Raw genomic sequence first — 23,239 nt, forward strand, 5'->3', positions numbered from 1 at the left:
ATCATCATCGATTTGAAGATATTGGTTTAATTTGAGGGAAATTTGTAGTCACAATTCTCACAAGCGGTAGGTGAAGTATTTCAAAGACAGAGGCCTGAAAGCGTTTCACGAATCACGTTTCACAAGAGTGTGCTTGATGTAGGTCACTATGTACAAGTGCAGCCACACATTGTGCAAGCAATGGGTGAATTATTTAAACTACTAGTATCACAATACATTGATATATATGTGAAATATTTGCTCTTACATTTGACAGAACTGTTAAATGATGTATATATGTTGTAGTGATATGGGTAGTCCATCATTAAACCAGACCCGCCTCCGGTTTCTAAAGTTCAAGTTCCAAAATTTACGACGCAAACGATTACGCAGATGGGAGTCTCTGAATTCAGGGCCGACATCTGGCCTTCTTAGTCGAATCCCTGCTTCATGCAATAGATTCCTGACAGTTGGGAAGGACATTTGTTATGGTTAAAAAACTGCCGTAACAAAGGATATAAGAAATCCCCCCAGAGCTAGCAAAATATAAAACTGACAAGTCTGAAATATTCAATTATTTTGCACTGAGCAGAGATCAAGAAACAATGATTCACAATAGAGGTTTCATGTACAATGCAACTGCGTCAGATCGAAAGTATTAGGTCACAAATTTAACGTCAACTCACCAGAGTCTTGATTTGAGAGTGAGAAACAGTTATACTGAATGTAACACAGCGAGCGGTCAGACAGCGGTTATGTAGGTCAAGCGCTGACGGAGAGGCAGTTTGATGTTAGCTGAATGATGTACTCCAGTTAGTCTATGTGTGTGACTGTGTCCAACACAATAACCAGCTTTTATATGCTGATTCCTGAACATTCCAGCACAATAGGACCATCGCCATTAACTTAGAACTTTCTCGTAGTCTCGTGTTTACCACAGCAAAACATTTTCAAAGGAGGTAACTCTAGAGAACTACCTTAAAGGCCTGCCGATAAAATACTAACAGCACTGAACATTTATGATACGAAATGTGACCCATATTAACTATCACTCAAAACTCTAAACATTGTTACCCAATAATAATTAAGACTTAATCAATAGTACAATTTACAGATAATACATTCTCGTAGCAAAGTCATCTGAAACCAGAGATGCCTCGTGCAGTCTCCACGGCTGTGGCAAGACGATGGCTCAACACCCAGCCGTGGTTTGGTGGTTCTGGGCTTGGATGGTAAGTCTTGGACGGGCGTTTCTCGGGCGATTATTGGGCGGAATTGGTATGCAGGAAACGATCCCAAAGGCGAGGTATGGTGCTCAAATGAACGTTGAAATGCACACTGCGACTCCCCATCTTCAAGGCGGCCTGTGGCACACGGTGTGACTTGGTGATTTCCTCTTGTACAAGCAAACACGAATGACAAAATTAAAACCAGCCTTTGCCTTTTCATAGTGATCTATAGCACGTGCTTTCTAGCCAGTATGCACGTGCATTTTGCATTCTGTATTTTCTGGCGAATATTTCTTCAAACGCTTCTAAAACAAGGAAAAGGGGTAAAACTGTCACGTCTTAAGGTGTTTACATTCATACAAAGACGACGCTTTCGAAAGAAATATTTGCATTGTTTTTGACGTAGCTACATTAGCCCAATATTCTCAATATTACCCATGTGTTTCTGTTTTTGGAGACTGTATAGTGAGTGTATAGCATGTGTCATTATACCGCCTGTCATTGTATCATCACCATGTATTGTCCCTATGTGTCATCGCCGTGTGTCATCGTGACATATGAGTAAGTGATGCTGGTATGAGACGTTTACCACTTAAGGGCAGCTCACAAACACGAGTATGCTGATGATAAACCTACACACACGGTCTGGCGAACTGGTGTTGGTCTTTCATCATACGTTTCTGTTGAGCCAAAGGGAAGCAACTCTCCATGGCAAATTGCAGTTTGCCGTTGGCGACTCCGCCACCGCTGCCTCCTTGGCTGGAAAGAAGCAGGATACCGGATGAATTTATGTAAGCAGCTTACAGAAGATAACATAGAAATGAGTCTTGTTCGTTGAAGCTGTAAGTCGAAATGGAATGAAGAAATAGAGTTATGTCTGATGGCAACTTAACGATGATAAGAAGCAGAAAAAAATTGAAGAATTATCTTGTGTGCGAAGTTGTGTGGTTTTCGATTAGTTGTCGTGGATGTTTTTGCTATTGTCATGCGGTATTTTGTTTCAACCTATCTTCCTTAACATCGGTCATTGTCACTTACTCATGGCCGATATCGAAAAGTATGTTTCAGAACTGACATATGTTGTCAAAATGTACAGAAAATTGCATTAAGAGGAGATACCTGATACGATTACGTTTGACTTCTCGTCAAAATATCAAAGTTTCAGATTTGCCAAGGGAATAAAAGTCCTTTTACATAAATAGGTGCTTGGTATTTTTTACTTTCTTAAATCCTTGACATTTAACCTTCCGCAAGATTCCGTCCTCAATGATGACCAGTCGTTGCTATGTGACTTCAGGTGCTGAGAACGCTCAGAGGAGGAGTGAGACAAAGTTGAGTAATGCCCAAGATGTTGACGTGAAATGACTAACGCTGACTAATTAAATTCAGATTCAGAATTTGACATTAGGGTAAGGGTCAGTGACCGTGTCAACGTAAGACTAAGACTAAGGCCGAAGATAAGGGTAAAGCTAATGTTTAGTTCAAGAATAAAGGTTAGCACCAGTACAATGTGGTGCAAGTCCAAGTCTTACGAAGGCTAGAGGAAGGGCAATGGTTTAGTGCATGTGTTAAAGCAATGTGCAAGGGCCGGGGTTGAACAATGGTAGAGCAACGAATAGGCAAACGTAGGGCAAGGGAAGGGCAATGGGAAAGCAAGGGTAGGGTAGTGTGATGGTGCAAGCCACTAATGACAGCATCACTATCTGTATATCCCTAATACCGCTGATCCCCAATACTACATATGCGTCGGTGTAGGAGGAACATGATGCCGATACGACGTGAATACACTGCTACACGAGCTGCACCAGAACGTAATTCAATATCAGTGATTATGGTAGTGTAAAGCATTGTTATAGTGTCTACTTCAGGACAACCATGTCCAAATATTTCTACAGACCAAAAACTATGTAGCCAGGCTATATGATATTTAGTTATTATTATTCAATCTGCAGTCTTGATCTTTATCACTACCGCAGAGTACATTGTTTTGAGGGCTACCTTGCTCCTCTTTGTCACTTCCATTAATTACTGTATAGGACATTTATGGCCTTTATTGGTCATCCCCCTTGGCTGTGTATGTCATCACATCAACTGTAGATGGAAGTGCTATTAGTTTCTCTAACTGCCCATTGTCGAATCTTTGCCTGTCTGTTGTTGTTAAAAACTATATATGTATGCTCACATCTATACTGGACGTGAGATGTGAGTGTGGAGACAGGCATTCCGGTTTGTCATGTCTTGTGAAACAAACTAAAGACGTTTGAACAACTAAACTATGCCTTCGTCTTCATCAACGTATTCATTTGTCTTTGTCAACGTAATGTTCATCTTAATCATGAGCTAATTCACCCCGAGCCGATGACCACAGGCACCCCGTTGACAACACTAAAACAATCATAGTATAATTGGCTTGAGTTTTGAGTAGACAATTGTGCATGCGACTATAACTGTAAACTTTGGACAGATGGAAATTAACATATTGTAAAATCCCAGGTATGGAAGATTTTCTGCCACGTCAATATGTGACGGGGATAACAACGGAGCTCTAAGCACTAGGGTTTAATCAAATCACCAAGTGAGAAAGACAAATAGCAGTGTTTGACTCAGCGGACCTTCAGAAAGCCATAGAGAGAGCAAACATGCTGTGTCGGGCACCTGTCTGTTGATGTGTTGAGCTGCATGTGTCGTCAGCTGGGCTCTACAGTTTATATTGCTGATTAACGATTACAAATAACCAATGGCATACAGATTCGGGGCTCATTTCTGAACTTGCCAAGTCCCCCACACTGCATATTTGTCAGCCATGCTCGTCACTTTGCAATATCAGTACAAGATAGCCATATGTATTCCCTACTGCGTGGCCCTTTTGTCGCGGTGTTATCAGTCGGGAATCTCACTCCAGGCAAGCTGTGTGTTGCAATGAGACAGGTGTTCGGGACAGTTGTTGCCACTCTGTTTGTCCCAGTGCAGTCAGGACTATTTTCTGTTTGAGTCTTCAGACAAACCTGGACATTTCCTGCGAGGCTTCTTCGTTTCATAACGATCGTCAGTTACACACAGTATTCTTTTTTGTGCACGAAATCTGTCAATCATGTCCTGTCTAATTCCTTTTACGTGAAATCTGTCAGTTAATTGACACGTTAATCATTTCCCATCGCACTCGTTCAGTATTAGATATGTCAATCATTTTCTTGACCCTTGGTGTCTCACCCTTTGCGTATGATATCTCTGTCAATCATTTCTTGACCATTGGTGTCTCACCCTTTGAGTAAGATATCTCTGTCAATCATTTCTTGACCCTTGGTGTCTCACCCTTTGAGTAAGATATCTCTGTCAATCATTTCTTGACCATTGGTGTCTCACCCTTTGAGTAAGATATCTCTGTCAATCATTTCTTGACCCTTGGTGTCTCACCCTTTGAGTATGATATCTCTGTCAATCATTTCTTGACCCTTGGTGTCTCACCCTTTGCGTATGATATCTCTGTCAATCATTTCTTGACCCTTGGTGTCTCACCCTTTGAGTATGATATCTCTGTCAATCATTTCCAACCTGGTCCCATGTGAATTAGATCGGCCAATCATTTCCCTGACCCTTTTTGCTTTAGATATGCCGATCGTTTCTCGTCTCAAGCTGTGTGTATGAGATCTTTGAATCATTTCTATCTGGTCCTCTTCTACTAATTTCCATAGTTCACACACACACACACACACACACACACACATATCTCATACATACACACGCGTGCACACACACATACATACATATCTCATACACACACGCACGCACACACACGCACGCGCACACACACACAAATATATATATATATATATATATATATCTATATCAAAGATCTCATATATATATGAGCGCACAGTAGAAGATATATACCAAGTAGTTTCCGAAATAATAACACAATGCAACGCCGATCTTCTCCTATATGTTTCAATTGTGTATCTTCAGGGAGAAAATGAAGATAAACATATACAAACATATTAATTCTTGAAACAGAAGTGAGGGATTGAGTATGGTGTCAAACCAGCAATATCACTGGGGTTGGAGGGACACCAGAAACGGGTCCTGCAGACACTAGCCATGTGGGGGATAGAACCTGGCGTGACGAGCTGAAGCCTCAAGCACTTGGCTGTTCAGTAACAGGAACATGATACAAGTAAAATGAGTTGACACATACCAGCTTCTGAAGGGTGCTTGAATTGTCAATGATAGAGATGTGGGGTGAAAGGAAACAAATTATTTTCAACATTTTCCTCAGCATTGTATCTTCTACAATTTTGTTTTCTGCAAGAAAATGGTTTAGTATACTTTTGGCTTGTGAAGCACCACACCAAAACAGATATTTTTATATTTTGATTTCTAAGTTGATGTATGTATTAATCAAGATCGCAAGCTTATTCCAAAATGTCATGATTTTGTTACAGTTCCAGAATACATGGCATATCGTTTCCTGTAGATCAGTAGAAAAATTGCATATGTCAGAATCTACTAGTTTAATTTTTCAAAGCTCCCTTTTTGGACTTTGTTATCCCATGTAAGAATTTAATCTGAAAAGCGAGATGTTTAACATCTTTGAAACAATATCTATGCATACGTGATATCTTATGCCATTCAAAGTGAGAGTGAAGAAGTTTTGCCATTTGGAACATATGTTAAGCTTACTGTCATCTGATATAAGTCGATAATAGAAGATTTGTTTGATCTTTTCTTAGGCTGTAATGAGGCTTCTGCTGCAAGAAGTAATGTTCATATTGTTGATAGGTACCATATTGTTATTTTCAATAGTTTGTTTCAGACAAAGGTGAGATGTGTAAAACTAATATGTATACCAGCATTGTCCCTCTAATATCCTACAAATGTTTACTGTTTCAAAAGGTATTAATCCAGATTTATCACATATATCGTTAACCGTTAAGATTCGTTTTTCAGCCCAGTGTTTCATGAAGTGATCAGTATCTTTTTACCTGTCAATGATTGTGCGTTAGATCTTTCAATCATTTCCCTGCTGACCGTTTGTACGTTAGATCTTTCAATCATTTCCCTGCTGACCCTTTGTACGTTAGATCTTTCAATCATTTCCCTGTTGACCCTTTGTGCGTTAGATCTTTCAATCATTTCCCTGCTGACCCTTTGTACGTTAGATCTTTCAATCATTCCATTTCTGACCCTTTATGCATGAGATCTTTATTAACTTCCTGTCTGTGGAACATAGAAATTTTAAGAACGATTTATGTTACGAATGTTTTGAAGACACAGCCTCATTTCGAATCCAAAAGGCAGAATGACCTTTACTTTACATCGACAGTATGATACCAATCGTAATATGCGGTAAATTTGATCCCCAAAACGATCGAGGTCATCCCGGGAAACTAAACGAGGGCGTTTGTGATTTACAGCTGCTATTCAGCCGGATTAATTCACAAGCTGTAATTCACGCAGTGAATGCAATCGGATACAATCGACAGAATCACGCCCGACTAGCTAAGTCCTGGGAATAATACACTCCTGCGGCTGAGTGAAAGTATCCTAGAACTAACACACTGCAGATTGAAATTCTCCTAGAACAAATACACTCTAGAATGAAATTGTCCTAGAACAGACACGCTCCAGAATGGAATTATCCTAGAACAGACACGCTCTAGAATTTGAAGTTATCCTAGGACAGACACACTCTAGATTGAAATCATGCTAGAACAGGCACACACTGGATTGAAAGTATCCTCTAAAATACACACTGCAGAATGAAATTATCATAAAACTGTCACACTCTAGAATTGAATTGTCATAAAACTGACGCGCTCCAGAATGAACATATCCTATAACAGACACACTCTGAATTGAAATTATCCTGGGAGAGACACCCTCCAGAATGAAATTATCCTAGCATTTCCGTAGCATCTTCAGAAGGAGGATCAACGTACTTTTTTCAGGACATAGATTGTCAATCATGATATCCTCACATGAAATGCATTGGTTTGAAGTTCAGCACATACCAGAACGAATGAATCTCCGTGAATGGATGTTTAAATTTCCTCCAGGACTTACGCACGAAGTCTTCTCAGAGCAAATACATGTTGCTAGTATTTACATAGAAATAACCGGTACCATATTAAGCCACAGATGTACATATTCATCTTCAGCTATGTACATAAGTAAGATTTTCATGGTATTTAAAATGCCAGTCAAACAGATCATCCTCCATTCAGTTATGCAAGGAAATATCCCAAACCAGATAACTGTAAAATGATATTTTAGGGTTATATAACACACAGTTTAGATTATTGTGTCCAAAGTCATGTGCTTGAGATAGCTTTGACATCTTGAATATAGCTAGGTATGAACACGCGTCAGCTTTGATATCTTGAATAAAACTAGGTATGAACACGCGTCAGAGTAGGCGAGGGTAGGTGAAATGAAACATTTCGCTAATTAGACGACCTGCATGCGTGTGCACAAGTGACTGTTTCTACAATCCTAGGCTGCTTTTATAGTGCTAGCTCACTGAGACATCATGCCGCAGTTAAGCATGAATACCCCACAGAGAGCCATTATACTGACTCCGAGCCGACCAAGTACCATATTTTAAACTTTCAGTGCGACGCAGTCAGAGATCGGATCCACGTCCTTGTGATCTCCGGACGGACTCTCAAACAGCTACACCACTGATGGGGTTTGTTTCTCCGGACGGACTCTCTAACCGCTACACCACGGATGGGGTTTGATTCTCCGGACGGACTCTCTAACCGCTACACCAGGGATGGGGTTTGATTCTTCGGACGAACTCTCAAACCGCTACACCAGGGATGGGGTTTGATTCTCCGGACGGACACTCTAACCGCTACACCAGGGATGGGGTTTGATTCTCCGGATGGACACTCTAACCGCTACACCACGGATAGGGTTTGATTCTTCGGACGGACACTCTAACCGCTACACCACGGATGGGGTTTGATTCTTCGGACGGACACTCAAACCGCTACACCATGGATGGGGTTTGATTCTCCGGACGGACACTCTAACCGCTACACCACGGATGGGGTTTGATTCTCCGGATGGACACTCTAACCGCTACACCAGGGATGGGGTTTGATTCTTCGGACGGACTCTCAAACCGCTACACCAGGGATGGGGTTTGATTCTTCGGACGGACACTCTAACCGCTACACCAGGGATGGGGTTTGATTCTCCGGATGGACTCTCTAACCGCTACACCACGGATGGGGTTTGATTCTTCGGACGGACTCTGAAACCGCTACACCAGGGATGGGGTTTGATTCTTCGGACGAACTCTCAAACCGCTACACCAGGGATGGGGTTTGATTCTTCGGACGGACTCTGAAACCGCTACACCAGGGATGGGGTTTGATTCTTTGGATGAACTCTCAAACCGCTACACCAGGGATGGGGTTTGATTCTTCAGACGGACTCTCAAACCGCTACACCAGGGATGGGGTTTGATTCTTCGGACGGACACTCTAACCGCTACACCAGGGATGGGGTTTGATTCTTCGGATGGACACTCTAACCGCTACACCATGAATGGGGTTTGATTCTCCGGACGGACACTCTAACCGCTACACCAGGGATGGGGTTTGATTCTCCGGATGGACACTCTAACCGCTACACCAGGGATGGGGTTTGATTCTCCGGACGGACACTCTAACCGCTACACCAGGGATGGGGTTTGACTCTCCGGACGGACACTCTAACCGCTACACCATGGATGGGGTTTGATTCTCCGGACGGACACTCTAACCGCTACACCAGGGATGGGGTTTGATTCTTCGGACGGACACTCAAACCGCTACACCAGGGATGGGGTTTGATTCTTCGGACGGACACTCTAACCGCTACACCATGGATGGGGTTTGATTCTGCGGACGGACACTCTAACCGCTACACCATGGATGGGGTTTGATTCTCCGGACGGACACTCTAACCGCTACACCACGGATGGGGTTTGATTCTCCGGATGGACACTCTAACCGCTACACCAGGGATGGGATTTGATTCTCCGGACGGACACTCTAACCGCTACACCATGGATGGGGTTTGATTCTCCGGATGGACACTCAAACCGCTACACCAGGGATGGGGTTTGATTCTTTGGACGGACTCTCTAACCGCTACACCAGGGATGGGGTTTGATTCTTTGGACGGACACTCTAACCGCTACACCATGGATGGGGTTTGATTCTCCGGACGGACACTCTAACCGCTACACCAGGGATGGGGTTTGATTCTCCGGATGGACACTCTAACCGCTACACCACGGTTGGGGTTTGATGCTTCGGACGGACTCTCAAACCGCTACACCACGGATGGGGTTTGATTCTTCGGACGAACTCTCAAACCGCTACACCAGGGATGGGGTTTGATTCTTCGGACAGACTATCAAACCACTACACCATGGATGAGGTTTGATTCTGCGGACGGACACTCTAACCGCTACACCATGGATGGGGTTTGATTCTCCGGATGGACACTCTAACTGCTACACCACGGATGGGGTTTGATTCTTCGGACGGACACTCTAACCGCTACACCAGGGATGGGGTTTGATTCTCCGGACGGACATTCTAACCGCTACACCACGGATGGGGTTTGATTCTCCGGATGGACACACTAACCGCTACACCAGGGATGGGGTTTGATTCTTCGGACGGACTCTCAAACCGCTACACCAGGGATGGAGTTTGATTCTTCGGACGGACTCTCAAACCGCTACACCACGGATGGAGTTTGATTCTCCGGACGGACACTCTAACCGCTACACCATGGATGGGGTTTGATTCTTCAGACGGACACTCTAACCGCTACACCATGGATGGGGTTTGATTCTCCGGACGGACACTCTAATCGCTACACCACGGATGGGGTTTGATTTTCCGGATGGACACTCTAACCGCTACACCACGGATGAGGTTTGATTCTCCGGACGGACACTCTAACCGCTACACCAGGGATGGGGTTTGATTCTTCAGACGGACTCTCAAACCGCTACACCACGGATGGGGTTTGATTCTTCGGACGGACACTCTAACCGCTACACCAGGGATGGGGTTTGATTCTGCAGACGGACACTCTAACCGCTACACCATGGATGGGGTTTGATTCTCCGGACGGACACTCTAACCGCTACACCACGGATGGGGTTTGATTCTCCGGATGGACACTCTAACCGCTACGCCAGGGATGGGGTTTGATTCTCCGGACGGACACTCTAACCGCTACACCACGGATGGGGTTTGATTCTCCGGATGGACGCTCTAACCGCTACACCAGGGATGGGGTTTGATTCTTCGGACGGACTCTCAAACCGCTACACCAGGGATGGGGTTTGATTCTTTGGACGGACACTCTAACCGCTACACCATGGATGGGGTTTGATTCCCCGGACGGACACTCTAACCGCTACACCAGGGATGGGGTTTGATTCTCCGGATGGACACTCTAACCGCTACACCACGGTTGGGGTTTGATGCTTCGGACGGACTCTAAACCCGCTACACCACGGATGGGGTTTGATTCTTCGGACGAACTCTCAAACCGCTACACCAGGGATGGGGTTTGATTCTTCGGACAGACTCTCAAACCGCTACACCATGGATGAGGTTTGATTCTGCGGACGGACGCTCTAACCGCTACACCATGGATGGGGTTTGATTCTCCGGACGGACACTCTAACTGCTACACCACGGATGGGGTTTGATTCTTCGGACGGACACTCTAACCGCTACACCAGGGATGGGGTTTGATTCTCCGGACGGACACTCTAACCGCTACACCACGGATGGGGTTTGATTTCCGGATGGACACTCTAACCGCTACACCAGGGATGGGGTTTGATTCTTCGGACGGACTCTCAAACCGCTACACCAGGGATGGAGTTTGATTCTTCGGACGGACTCTCAAACCGCTACACCACGGATGGAGTTTGATTCTCCGGACGGACACTCTAACCGTTACACCATGGATGGGGTTTGATTCTTCGGACGGACACTCTAACCGCTACACCATGGATGGGGTTTGATTCTCCGGACGGACACTCTAATCGCTACACCACGGATGGGGTTTGATTCTCCGGACGGACACTCTAATCGCTACACCACGGATGGGGTTTGATTTTCCGGATGGACACTCTAACCGCTACACCAGGGATGGGGTTTGATTCTTCGGACGAACTCTCAAACCGCTACACCAGGAATGGGGTTTGATTCTTCGGACGGACTCTCAAACCGCTACACCAGGGATGGTGTTTGATTCTTTGGATGAACTCTCAAACCGCTACACCAGGGATGGGGTTTGATTCTTCGGACGGACTCTCAAACCGCTACAACAGGGATGGGGTTTGATTCTTCGGACGGACACTCTAACCGCTACACCAGGGATGGGGTTTGATTCTTCGGACGGACACTCTAACTGCTACACCATGGATGGGGTTTGATTCTCCGGACGGACACTCTAACCGCTACACCAGGGATGGGGTTTGATTCTCCGGATGGACACTCTAACCGCTACACCAGGGATGGGGTTTGATTCTCCGGACGGACACTCTAACCGCTACACCAGGGATGGGGTTTGATTCTCCGGACGGACACTGTAACAGCTACACCATGGATGGGGTTTGATTCTCCGGACGGACACTCTAACCGCTACACCAGGGATGGGGTTTGATTCTTCGGACGGACTCTCAAACCGCTACACCAGGGATGGGGTTTGATTCTCCGGACGGACACTCTAACCGCTACACCAGGGATGGGGTTTGATTCTGCAGACGGACACTCTAACCGCTACACCATGGATGGGGTTTGATTCTCCGGACGGACACTCTAACCGCTACACCACGGATGGGGTTTGATTCTCCGGATGGACACTCTAACCGCTACACCAGGGATGGGGTTTGATTCTCCGGACGGACACTCTAACCGCTACACCATGGATGGGGTTTGATTCTCCGGATGGACACTCTAACCGCTACACCAGGGATGGGGTTTGATTCTTCGGACGGACTCTCAAACCGCTACACCAGGGATGGGGTTTGATTCTTTGGACGGACACTCTAACCGCTACACCATGGATGGGGTTTGATTCTCCGGACGGACACTCTAACCGCTACACCAGGGATGGGGTTTGATTCTCAGGACGGACACTCTAACCGCTACACCAGGGATGGGGTTTGATTCTCCGGACGGACACTGTAACAGCTACACCATGGATGGGGTTTGATTCTCCGGACGGACACTCTAACCGCTACACCAGGGATGGGGTTTGATTCTTCGGACGGACTCTCAAACCGCTACACCAGGGATGGGGTTTGATTCTCCGGACGGACACTCTAACCGCTACACCAGGGATGGGGTTTGATTCTGCGGACGGACACTCTAACCGCTACACCATGGATGGGGTTTGATTCTCCGGACGGACACTCTAACCGCTACACCACAGATGGGGTTTGATTCTCCGGATGGACACTCTAACCGCTACACCACGGATGGGGTTTGATTCTCAGGACGGACACTCTAACCGCTACACCAGGGATGGGGTTTGATTCTTTGGACGGACACTCTAACCGCTACACCATGGATGGGGTTTGATTCTCCGGACGGACACTCTAACCGCTACACCAGGGATGGGGTTTGATTCTCAGGACGGACACTCTAACCGCTACACCAGGGATGGGGTTTGATTCTCCGGACGGACACTGTAACAGCTACACCATGGATGGGGTTTGATTCTCCGGACGGACACTCTAACCGCTACACCAGGGATGGGGTTTGATTCTTCGGACGGACTCTCAAACCGCTACACCAGGGATGGGGTTTGATTCTCCGGACGGACACTCTAACCGCTACACCAGGGATGGGGTTTGATTCTGCGGACGGACACTCTAACCGCTACACCATGGATGGGGTTTGATTCTCCGGACGGACACTCCAACCGCTACAGCACGGATGGGGTTTGATTCTCCGGATGGACACTCTAACCGCTACACCAGGGATGGGGTTTGATTCTCCGGACGGACACTCTAACCGCTACACCATGGATGGGGTTTGATTCTCCGGATGGACACTCTAACCGCTACACCAGGGATGGGGTTTGATTCTTCGGACGGACTCTCAAACCGCTGCACCAGGGATGGGGTTTGATTCTTTGGACGGACACTCTAACCGCTACACCATGGATGGGGTTTGATTCTCCGGACGGACACTCTAACCGCTACACCAGGGATGGGGTTTGATTCTCCGGATGGACACTCTAACCGCTACAGCACGGTTGGGGTTTGATGCTTCGGACGGACTCTCAAACCGCTACACCACGGATGGGGTTTGATTCTTTGGACGAACTCTCAAACCGCTACACCAGGGATGGGGTTTGATTCTTCGGACAGACTCTCAAACCGCTACACCATGGATGAGGTTTGATTCTGCGGACGGACGCTCTAACCGCTACACCATGGATGGGGTTTGATTCTCCGGATGGACACTCTAACTGCTACACCACGGATGGGGTTTGATTCTTCGGACGGACACTCTAGCCGCTACACCAGGGATGGGGTTTGATTCTCCGGATGGACACTCTAACCGCTACACCACGGATGGGGTTTGATTCTCCGGATGGACACTCTAACCGCTACACCAGGGATGGGGTTTGATTCTTCGGATGGACTCTCAAACTGCTACACCACGGATGGAGTTTGATTCTTCGGACGGACTCTCAAACCGCTACACCACGGATGGAGTTTGATTCTCCGGACGGACACTGTAACCGCTACACCATGGATGGGGTTTGATTCTCCGGACGGACACTCTAACTGCTACACCACGGATGGGGTTTGATTCTCCGGACGGACACTTTAACCGCTACACCACGGTTGGGGTTTGATTCTTCGGACAGACTCTCAAACCGCTACACCATGGATGGGGTTTGATTCTCCGGATGGACACTCTAACTGCTACACCACGGATGGGGTTTGATTCTCCGGACGGACACTCTAACCGCTACACCACGGTTGGGGTTTGATGCTTCGGACGGACTCTCAAACCGCTACACCAGGGATGGGGTTTGATTCTTCGGACGAACTCTCAAACCGCTACACCAGGGATGGGGTTTGATTCTTCGGATGGACACTCTAACCGCTACACCACGGATGGGGTTTGATTCTCCGGACGGACACTCTAACCGCTACACCAGGGATGGGGTTTGATTCTTCGGACGGACTCTCAAACCGCTACACCACGGATGAGGTTTGATTCTTCGGACGGACACTCTAACCGCTACACCACGGATGGGGTTTGATTCTCCGGATGGACACTCTAACCGCTACACCAGGGATGGGGTTTGATTCTCCGGACGGACTCTGTAACCGCTACACCAGGGATGGGGTTTGATTCTCCGGATGGACAGTCTAACTGCTACACCAGGGATGGGGTTTGATTCTCCGGACGGACACTCTAACCGCTACAGCATGGATGGGGTTTGATTCTTCGGACGGACACTCAAACCGCTACACCAGGGATGGGGTTTGATTCTTCGGACGGACTCTCAAACCGCTACACCAGGGATGAGGTTTGATTCTTCGGACGGACACTCTAACCGCTACACCACGGATGGGGTTTGATTCTCCGGATGGACACTCTAACCGCTACACCAGGGATGGGGTTTGATTCTCCGGACGGACTCTCAAACCGCTACACCAGGGATGGGGTTTGATTCTCCGGATGGACAGTCTAACTGCTACACCAGGGATGGGGTTTGATTCTCCGGACGGACACTCTAACCGCTACAGCATGGATGGGGTTTGATTCTTCGGACGGACACTCAAACCGCTACACCATGGATGGGGTTTGATTCTTCGGACGGACTCTCAAACCGCTACACCAGGGATGGGGTTTGATTCTGCGGACGGACACTCTAACCGCTACACCATGGATGGGGTTTGATTCTCCGGACGGACACTCTAACCGCTACACCACGGATGGGGTTTGATTCTCCGGATGGACACTCTAACCGCTACACCAGGGATGGGGTTTGATTCTTCGGACGGACACTCTAACCGCTACACCACGGATGGGGTTTGATTCTCCGGATGGACACTTTAACCGCTACACCAGGGATGGGGTTTGATTCTTCGGACGGACTCTCAAACCGCTACACCAGGGATGGGGTTTGATTCTTTGGACGGACACTCTAACCGCTACACCATGGATGGGGTTTGATTCTCCGGACGGACACTCTAACCGCTACACCAGGGATGGGGTTTGATTCTCCGGACGGACACTCTAACCGCTACACCACGGTTGGGGTTTGATGCTTCGGAAGGACTCTGAAACCGCTACACCACGGATGGGGTTTGATTCTTCGGACGAACTCTCAAACCGCTAAACCAGGGATGGGGTTTGATTCTTCGGACAGACTCTCAAACCGCTACACCATGGATGAGGTTTGATTCTGCGGACGGACGCTCAAACCGCTACACCATGGATGGGGTTTGATTCTCCGGATGGACACTCTAACTGCTACACCACGGATGGGGTTTGATTCTTCGGACGGACACTCTAACCGCTACACCAGGGATGGGGTTTGATTCTCCGGACGGACACTCTAACCGCTACACCACGGATGGGGTTTGATTCTCCGGATGGACACTCTAACCGCTACACCAGGGATGGGGTTTGATTCTTCGGACGGACTCTCAAACCGCTACACCAGGGATGGAGTTTGATTCTTCGGACGGACTCTCAAACCGCTACACCACGGATGGAGTTTGATTCTCCGGACGGACACTCTAACCGCTACACCATGGATGGGGTTTGATTCTTCAGACAGACACTCTAACCGCTACACCATGGATGGGGTTTGATTCTCCGGACGGACACTCTAATCGCTACACCATGGATGGGGTTTGATTTTCCGGATGGACACTCTAACCGCTACACCACGGATGGGGTTTGATTCTCCGGACGGACACTCTAACCGCTACACCACGGATGGGGTTTGATTCTTCGGACGGACACTCTAACCGCTACACCACGGATGGGGTTTGATTCTTCGGACGGACACTCTAACCGCTACACCACGGATGGGGTTTGATTCTCCGGATGGACACTCTAACCGCTACACCACGGATGGGGTTTGATTCTCCGGACGGACACTCTAACCGCTACACCAGGGATGGGGTTTGATTCTTCGGACGGACTCTCAAACCGCTACACCACGGATGAGGTTTGATTCTTCGGACGGACACTCTAACCGCTACACCAGGGATGGGGTTTGATTCTCCGGATGGACACTCTAACCGCTACACCAGGGATGGGGTTTGATTCTCCGGACGGACTCTGTAACCGCTACACCAGGGATGGGGTTTGATTCTCCGGATGGACACTCTAACCGCTACACCAGGGATGGGGTTTGATTGTCCGGACGGACACTCTACCCTGAATCACCTCATGACTGTATGAGTATTATCTAACTGACTGATATCTATTGCGCGCCAGCAGCTCACTGCTGTAGAAGCTTGGCTAGCAGAGAGAGTTGTTCAATATTAAGCACGTACAACGGAATGGAGACCGTGGCCGTCTAATCCAACAGACTTTCAAATTGGCAACATCGTTTCGTGCTAAGAATGACCTATACATATGCTTGATAATATAACGGTGAAAAACCTACACGACAACAGTTTAAACCTTTCTAAATGTGTGTAAAATGTCTCTATCAAATAGATACAAGATGCTACTGTAGTAGTGTGTTTTATTCATAGTGTAAAACTATGTTCAATCATAATTCACAGACACAACAAACGTCATGTTTCATAAACATAACTGTATGTTGAATGTTCATTTGCCCCATGTTATCTGAATCTTGGCGTTGAATTGCGCCTCTATACATCTTCACCTTTTTTCTTTTTTCACCTTGTTTCCTGGAGCCTTGTAAACAAGGAATTCCATTAACTTCCTCTCTGTTCTTAGCCAGGTAACCTATTCTTTGGGATTTCCCCATTTCTATTTATAGGTCACGTTAAAGACTTCCTTTCACGTGCTACCTACGTCCTTATTGGCTACTGTGTCCTCTTACCTTACTTCCTTTGGCCACCTGCTTTCCACCGCACTCCACTTCCTGTTGTTGAGCTGGAAACGCCTTCTCTCTTTCTCAGGTCTGGCCATTTTTCCATCTGCCTCTTTACTTCCTCGTTCTCTGTAGAAGGTGTAAATCTTCTTGAAATAATAAAAGTATAACAATAAAAGTAATATTTAATTGATAATGATATAAACTAAGTTAAATATATTTAAATATATACTAAGTTAAACCAGTCGCTTAAATTTTGTTCAGAACTGCAAGATCTGTAATCTGGTATTTGAATTAATAAAATGTCTTAGATAACACATTTAGCATTATTTACTGTGATTTTCAAAACTATTCAATATTTGTTAAAAGTATTTACTTGATTAACTAGTTTACGACACCACCTGCTGTTGCTGAGCTGGAAACACATTTTCCCTTTCTCAGACATGGCTCAACAACAGCTTCATCCTTCACGTCAATAAAACTATCATATCATCACCGTTGTCTTATCTTCAGCAGCAGCCCAAAACCGGACCGTAAAAACACGGCTACACTAGACAAATGTTCCTGTAGGTTTCTGAGTCGGACTTATGGACAGTTCAGGAAACATATCAGCACATAGTGCTTAGAATTACCATGCAGGAAAACATGGGCACGGCACACATCAACCCCTTACGTAACTGACTGTCGGCGTACTGTGCTCTGGTTCAAGAGATCACTCATTGTGTTGTGGCACAATTTCTTTTATTCAGAGTACTGAAGAGGCCACAGTCACATAGTACACAGTGTAGTACAATGCAGATGTGTTCACACACACTACAATAAAAGTGTGTACACTTACATAGTACAATGCAAGTGTGTACACTCACATAGTACAATGCAAGTGTGTACACTCACATAGTACAACACAAGTGTGTACACTCACATAGTACAATGCAAGTGTGTACATTCACATAGTACAATGCAAGTGTGTACACTCACATAGTACAACACAAGTGTGTACACTCACATATCTAAAACAGATTTTCTATTGTTAAACCCATGATAGATAGATATTGAGAGAGTTTTTACAATGTGTACATACGTTGCTTTCAACAATAACTTTAATTTATATTCACATTGATTGGTGGGGTAAAATGGAGGGATATATGGCAGTTGTGAAAATACAGACAAACTCAATGCAAAACGATACCCATCTTCTATGCAACTACATCATATAACATACACAGTCTGTTTTTCATGGAACATGATCCTAACTGCGTGTGTCCATGTTTAACTCATAGGGTGTACATCGTCACACGTGTAAGCGCGGTCCTAATTTTTTTCATATGAATATGAAAGAGATAATGCTCTGCTATAAGTTCATGGGGCAGTTCGGAGTTCATATCTTTAACCTTTGTGTTACAGATTTAAAAATACTTTTGGGAAGCTGATATTCATACAATCAAGTTTAAAAGCACATCAAAATCCTCATATTTCTTACATTTGTTACCCAATGTTCTTACCATTTCTATCATACGTACACATCATATTGTAACGTTTTTTGGGATATCGTGACTGTGGCATATTTACCGACCTTGTCCAACATCTTGAACTTTGCTTATTCGCTTCAATATGAATGAATAACGTCCACATTGTCCATGAATCATGCAGTTAGATTACTGACCTTAACACATTGTCCATGAATCATGCAGTTAGATTACTGACCTTAACACATTGTCCATGAATCATGCAGTTAGATTACTGACCTTAACACATTGTCCATGAATCATGCAGTTAGATTACTGACCTTAACACATTGTCCATGAATCATGCAGTTAGATTACTGACCTTAACACATTGTCCATGAATCATGCAGTTAGATTACTGACCTTAACACATTGTCCATGAATCATGCAGTTAGATTACTGACCTTAACACATTGTCCATGAATCATGCAGTTAGATTACTGACCTTAACACATTGTCCATGAATCATGCAGTTAGATTACTGACCTTAACACATTGTCCATGAATCATGCAGTTAGATTACTGACCTTAACACATTGTCCATGAATCATGCAGTTAGATTACTGACCTTAACACATTGTCCATGAATCATGCAGTTAGATTACTGACCTTAACACATTGTCCATGAATCATGCAGTTAGATTACTGACCTTAACACATTGTCCATGAATCATGCAGTTAGATTACTGACCTTAACACATTGTCCATGAATCATGCAGTTAGATTACTGACCTTAACACATTGTCCATGAATCATGCAGTTAGATTACTGACCTTAACACATTGTCCATGAATCATGCAGTTAGATTACTGACCTTAACACATTGTCCATGAATCATGCAGTTAGATTACTGACCTTAACACATTGTCCATGAATCATGCAGTTAGATTACTGACCTTAACACATTGTCCATGAATCATGCAGTTAGATTACTGACCTTAACACATTGTCCATGAATCATGCAGTTAGATTACTGACCTTAACACATTGTCCATGAATCATGCAGTTAGATTACTGACCTTAACACATTGTCCATGAATCATGCAGTTAGATTACTGACCTTAACACATTGTCCATGAATCATGCAGTTAGATTACTGACCTTAACACATTGTCCATGAATCATGCAGTTAGATTACTGACCTTAACACATTGTCCATGAATCATGCAGTTAGATTACTGACCTTAACACATTGTCCATGAATCATGCAGTTAGATTACTGACCTTAACTTAAATCTTTTACAAGCATAAAGATGAATCGTCTCTAAAACATTAAAATGTGTAAAATCCCCAAACCTCTGAAAGACACACTGGCACACAGTGGAAGGAATATACATACAATGATGGATAGGTAAAACGAACAGAACCTTTCGGCATGAAGTCATCTCACACATCACAAATAGTGGCGATGGCATATTTCTAGAAAGTATCAACACATTCTGAAAACGTAGGTTAATAAGTCAGTTTCATTACATGAATCATATAGTCTACAAACGAACTGAATGCCAAGATATACCCTGAAGACGTTATTCTGGGAAACTTTACTTTTGGAAACATGTGCAAAGTAAGTATATGTTCGCAGGGTTAGTTCTTTTCTAGACAGTGAAATGTTGTCATATAGATATAAGTATATGATGACTTCTAAAGATGCTTTGATTACCAACATTTCGACGAGTTATTTGGTTACAAAGAAAAGGACAAGAGCATTCCAGAATGTATTGTACGTACGCCTCAGCCACTTTGGGAAACCTTTATGTCCAACAATCTGAAGTATAGTGTTCTTGGGAAATTGATTTTCTATGCAAGCACCACCAAACACCAACCCTCTATCAGGCATAGCCGCCTGTCTAGTGCATCTTAACTGGGCTTATTTTATTGAAAGGCACTGATTCCAGGTGACGTGAGCTTAAGGCGACTCCACATTACTGACATAGTTCTAGTAGTATACAGATTGCAGTTCTGTGATGCATAGGCGCACCAAGGCCTAAGAGCCTCCAAAGTGCCACCTCGGCTCCCACAGCCACGAAGTTTATGCAAATCTGGTTCTCTCTACAAATTCCATTGACGGAAGTGCACTCCAGTTAGAGATATTGCGTGTGCATGGATATAGAGAAAATGCCAGGAGTAAAGCTATAGCGCGAAGCCTATGCCGAGATCCGATCTGGTCGTTTGTCCCTTCGCGAAGCGAAGAGGAAATGCCACATATCGCAAACCAGATATACGAGAACCCGAGGAAGCATAGACCCCGAATCACAAACAAAGACAACTTCCGACATGGTTGAAGTCTTCGAGACCCTGCTGGAGAAGTGTTCCCGCTTCTTGTTCTCCGACCGAGAGAAACAAATCCTCGAGCGATCGGGCCACACCTTCTGCGAGCGCTACCAGATCCCTCGCCAGTTTCTGGAACTGTATTTGCTGTACTAAGTTCGTAGACGGCAAAATAGTGTATTATATCTACGTCTACCCGCCCAACCAATTTCGACTCGCAGCTGGAACTCGGAATCGTTTTCACAAACGACTGCTGTCCGGAAATCAATGAGAGACACAACCACTGATGGACGGACTGCCTCTCCGCCATATCGGAACTCCCCGTCGTCTTCGAACTGGACTCGACTTGCAAGTGCTACGCCATTGACCACTGCATCGACAGCAAGAAATGTGTTCTGTGGAAAAACAAATCGATGGACTACACACCCTGGGGGTTCCGGAAGACATCGAGATCCCCAACTGCATCCATAACGTAAAGAACCTGTACGACGACGCCTCCCCTTTCTGGTTTCGACACAAACCCGACAGAATGGTGGACAAATGTCCATGCGAGAAGACAGATTCTTCTGACAGGGGGATATTAAGATGCTGCTACTTGCTGATAACGTCAACATGTTCTCGCATACGGTTATAGGTTTGCAACAACAGGTAGACGTATTATACCAGTCTTGGGGTCTCTCTGTATGGATAAATCAAGCATTATCGTTTTTCGTAATGGTGGAATTATGCGCAAGGACGAGGAGTGTTTCTATACGGGTGAACAACTGAGGCGTACAACATATTGCAAATAATTTAGTCTACTTTTCTAATATAGACTAAAGTGGTCAGCTGCATGTAGCAAATCGGCACCACAGGCACCGAAAGCATTAAGGCCAGTGTACACGTAATCATGCAATGACATTCTCCACAGCAATAAATATCTTCGACTGCAAAGGTTAACCAATCTTTCTTTATGGCTCCGAGATATGGGGAACAAACTACAATGAAGCAACTGAAAAGGCCCATACTTTATACCTTAAATCTGCTGGGGCATTTCCATGAAACAAAGCAATATTGGGTGAAACAGGTTGCTGCAGTATATTTGTGTATACCAGAATGAGAGTAATCAAATACTGGTTGAAACTATTGTAAATGGACTCCTTCAGATACCCAAAGCAGAGCTATCTTCTAAAATCTGTAAACCATAATTGAAGACATAACTGGGTGTCGAATCTCTGCTCTTTTCAACGGGTTTCGCATGGACTTGGTTATCACAACAAGTCGGTGATGATAAGCTACTTATCACCACTTTCAAACAAGGTTACAGGATATCTTTATCCAGGATTGGCATTTGTCTGGATCTAAAACAGGTTTTAACACAGAAACATATCTTACTTGTCTTCTGTAAATTCAGAATAACATTGAACAATCTGAAGGTAAATGAATACAGGTAGGAGAAACAACAGGACGACTACAACATCTGCTGTGAATATCGAAGATGAAGTCCACATAATGGTTACCTGTCGAAGTATTTACCATGGTTAGCCTCTGTTGTGCCAAACCGATGTAACCACATCAAACTTCTTTGTTCGTAAAATCCACAGACAATCAAATTACTATCATTATATTTAATTCATGAATTTGAAGCACGCCGTTCTTGAGTATTTCTTCATCTCTAATCCACGTGACACAATAGTATGTTCTGGTGTAATTGTACCCTAGGTCACATGGAATGCAGTATTGAATAAACCAGTTTGAGTCTGACTGAAAGTTGATGTGTAACCTGTTTCGTCGCCAAGATCACAGCCCTTGTGGGTACTGCAGATGATTCCAGTGTTGGGGAGCCTACTCTAGACCAGCCTGTCTAGGCCATGGTCACTCGAACTCTCTTTGTCACTTTCATTTGTCTAAACATAATGAAGATACGATGCTCAAATTCAAGACGAGAGCTCAGAGCGCTTGCTGTTCCAGTTCTTTCTCACTCATTTGGATGAAGGATCAGAAATGAGGAGCATTTCGTCCTCTTCATGTAAGTCAATCAGTTTTGTAGGTCGGGCTTTAATTAATGAGGAGGCTTTTCATGCCACTGGCGAGGAACACTCGGAAGGCTTGTCAAGACACATGACGACAGCAAGAAATGACTTTCGCTCTCTATTTCCCGTATTAGCAATACCGGGGTTCCTTCCACAGTTGTACTCT

The 23,239-nt window shown here is 45.1% G+C and overlaps 1 protein-coding gene across 1 annotated transcript in view; it reads right to left on the reverse strand.

Moving 5' to 3' along the window:
- The window catches only part of LOC137261994 (uncharacterized), a 38,549-nt gene extending 16,874 nt beyond the window's left edge, over positions 1–21,675 (reverse strand). Inside the window, exons 1-2 of the mRNA XM_067799797.1 lie at positions 21,583–21,675; positions 21,310–21,456 (exon numbers count right to left, since the gene is read on the reverse strand). Of these exons, the coding sequence (XP_067655898.1) occupies positions 21,310–21,456; positions 21,583–21,675 (240 nt within the window). The remainder of the gene's footprint in view (positions 1–21,309; positions 21,457–21,582) is intronic.
- Positions 21,676–23,239: the final 1,564 nt, after the last annotated feature.

Source organism: Haliotis asinina, chromosome 14, assembly GCF_037392515.1.
Source record: "Haliotis asinina isolate JCU_RB_2024 chromosome 14, JCU_Hal_asi_v2, whole genome shotgun sequence".
In the NCBI taxonomy this organism is placed as follows: domain Eukaryota; kingdom Metazoa; phylum Mollusca; class Gastropoda; order Lepetellida; family Haliotidae; genus Haliotis; species Haliotis asinina.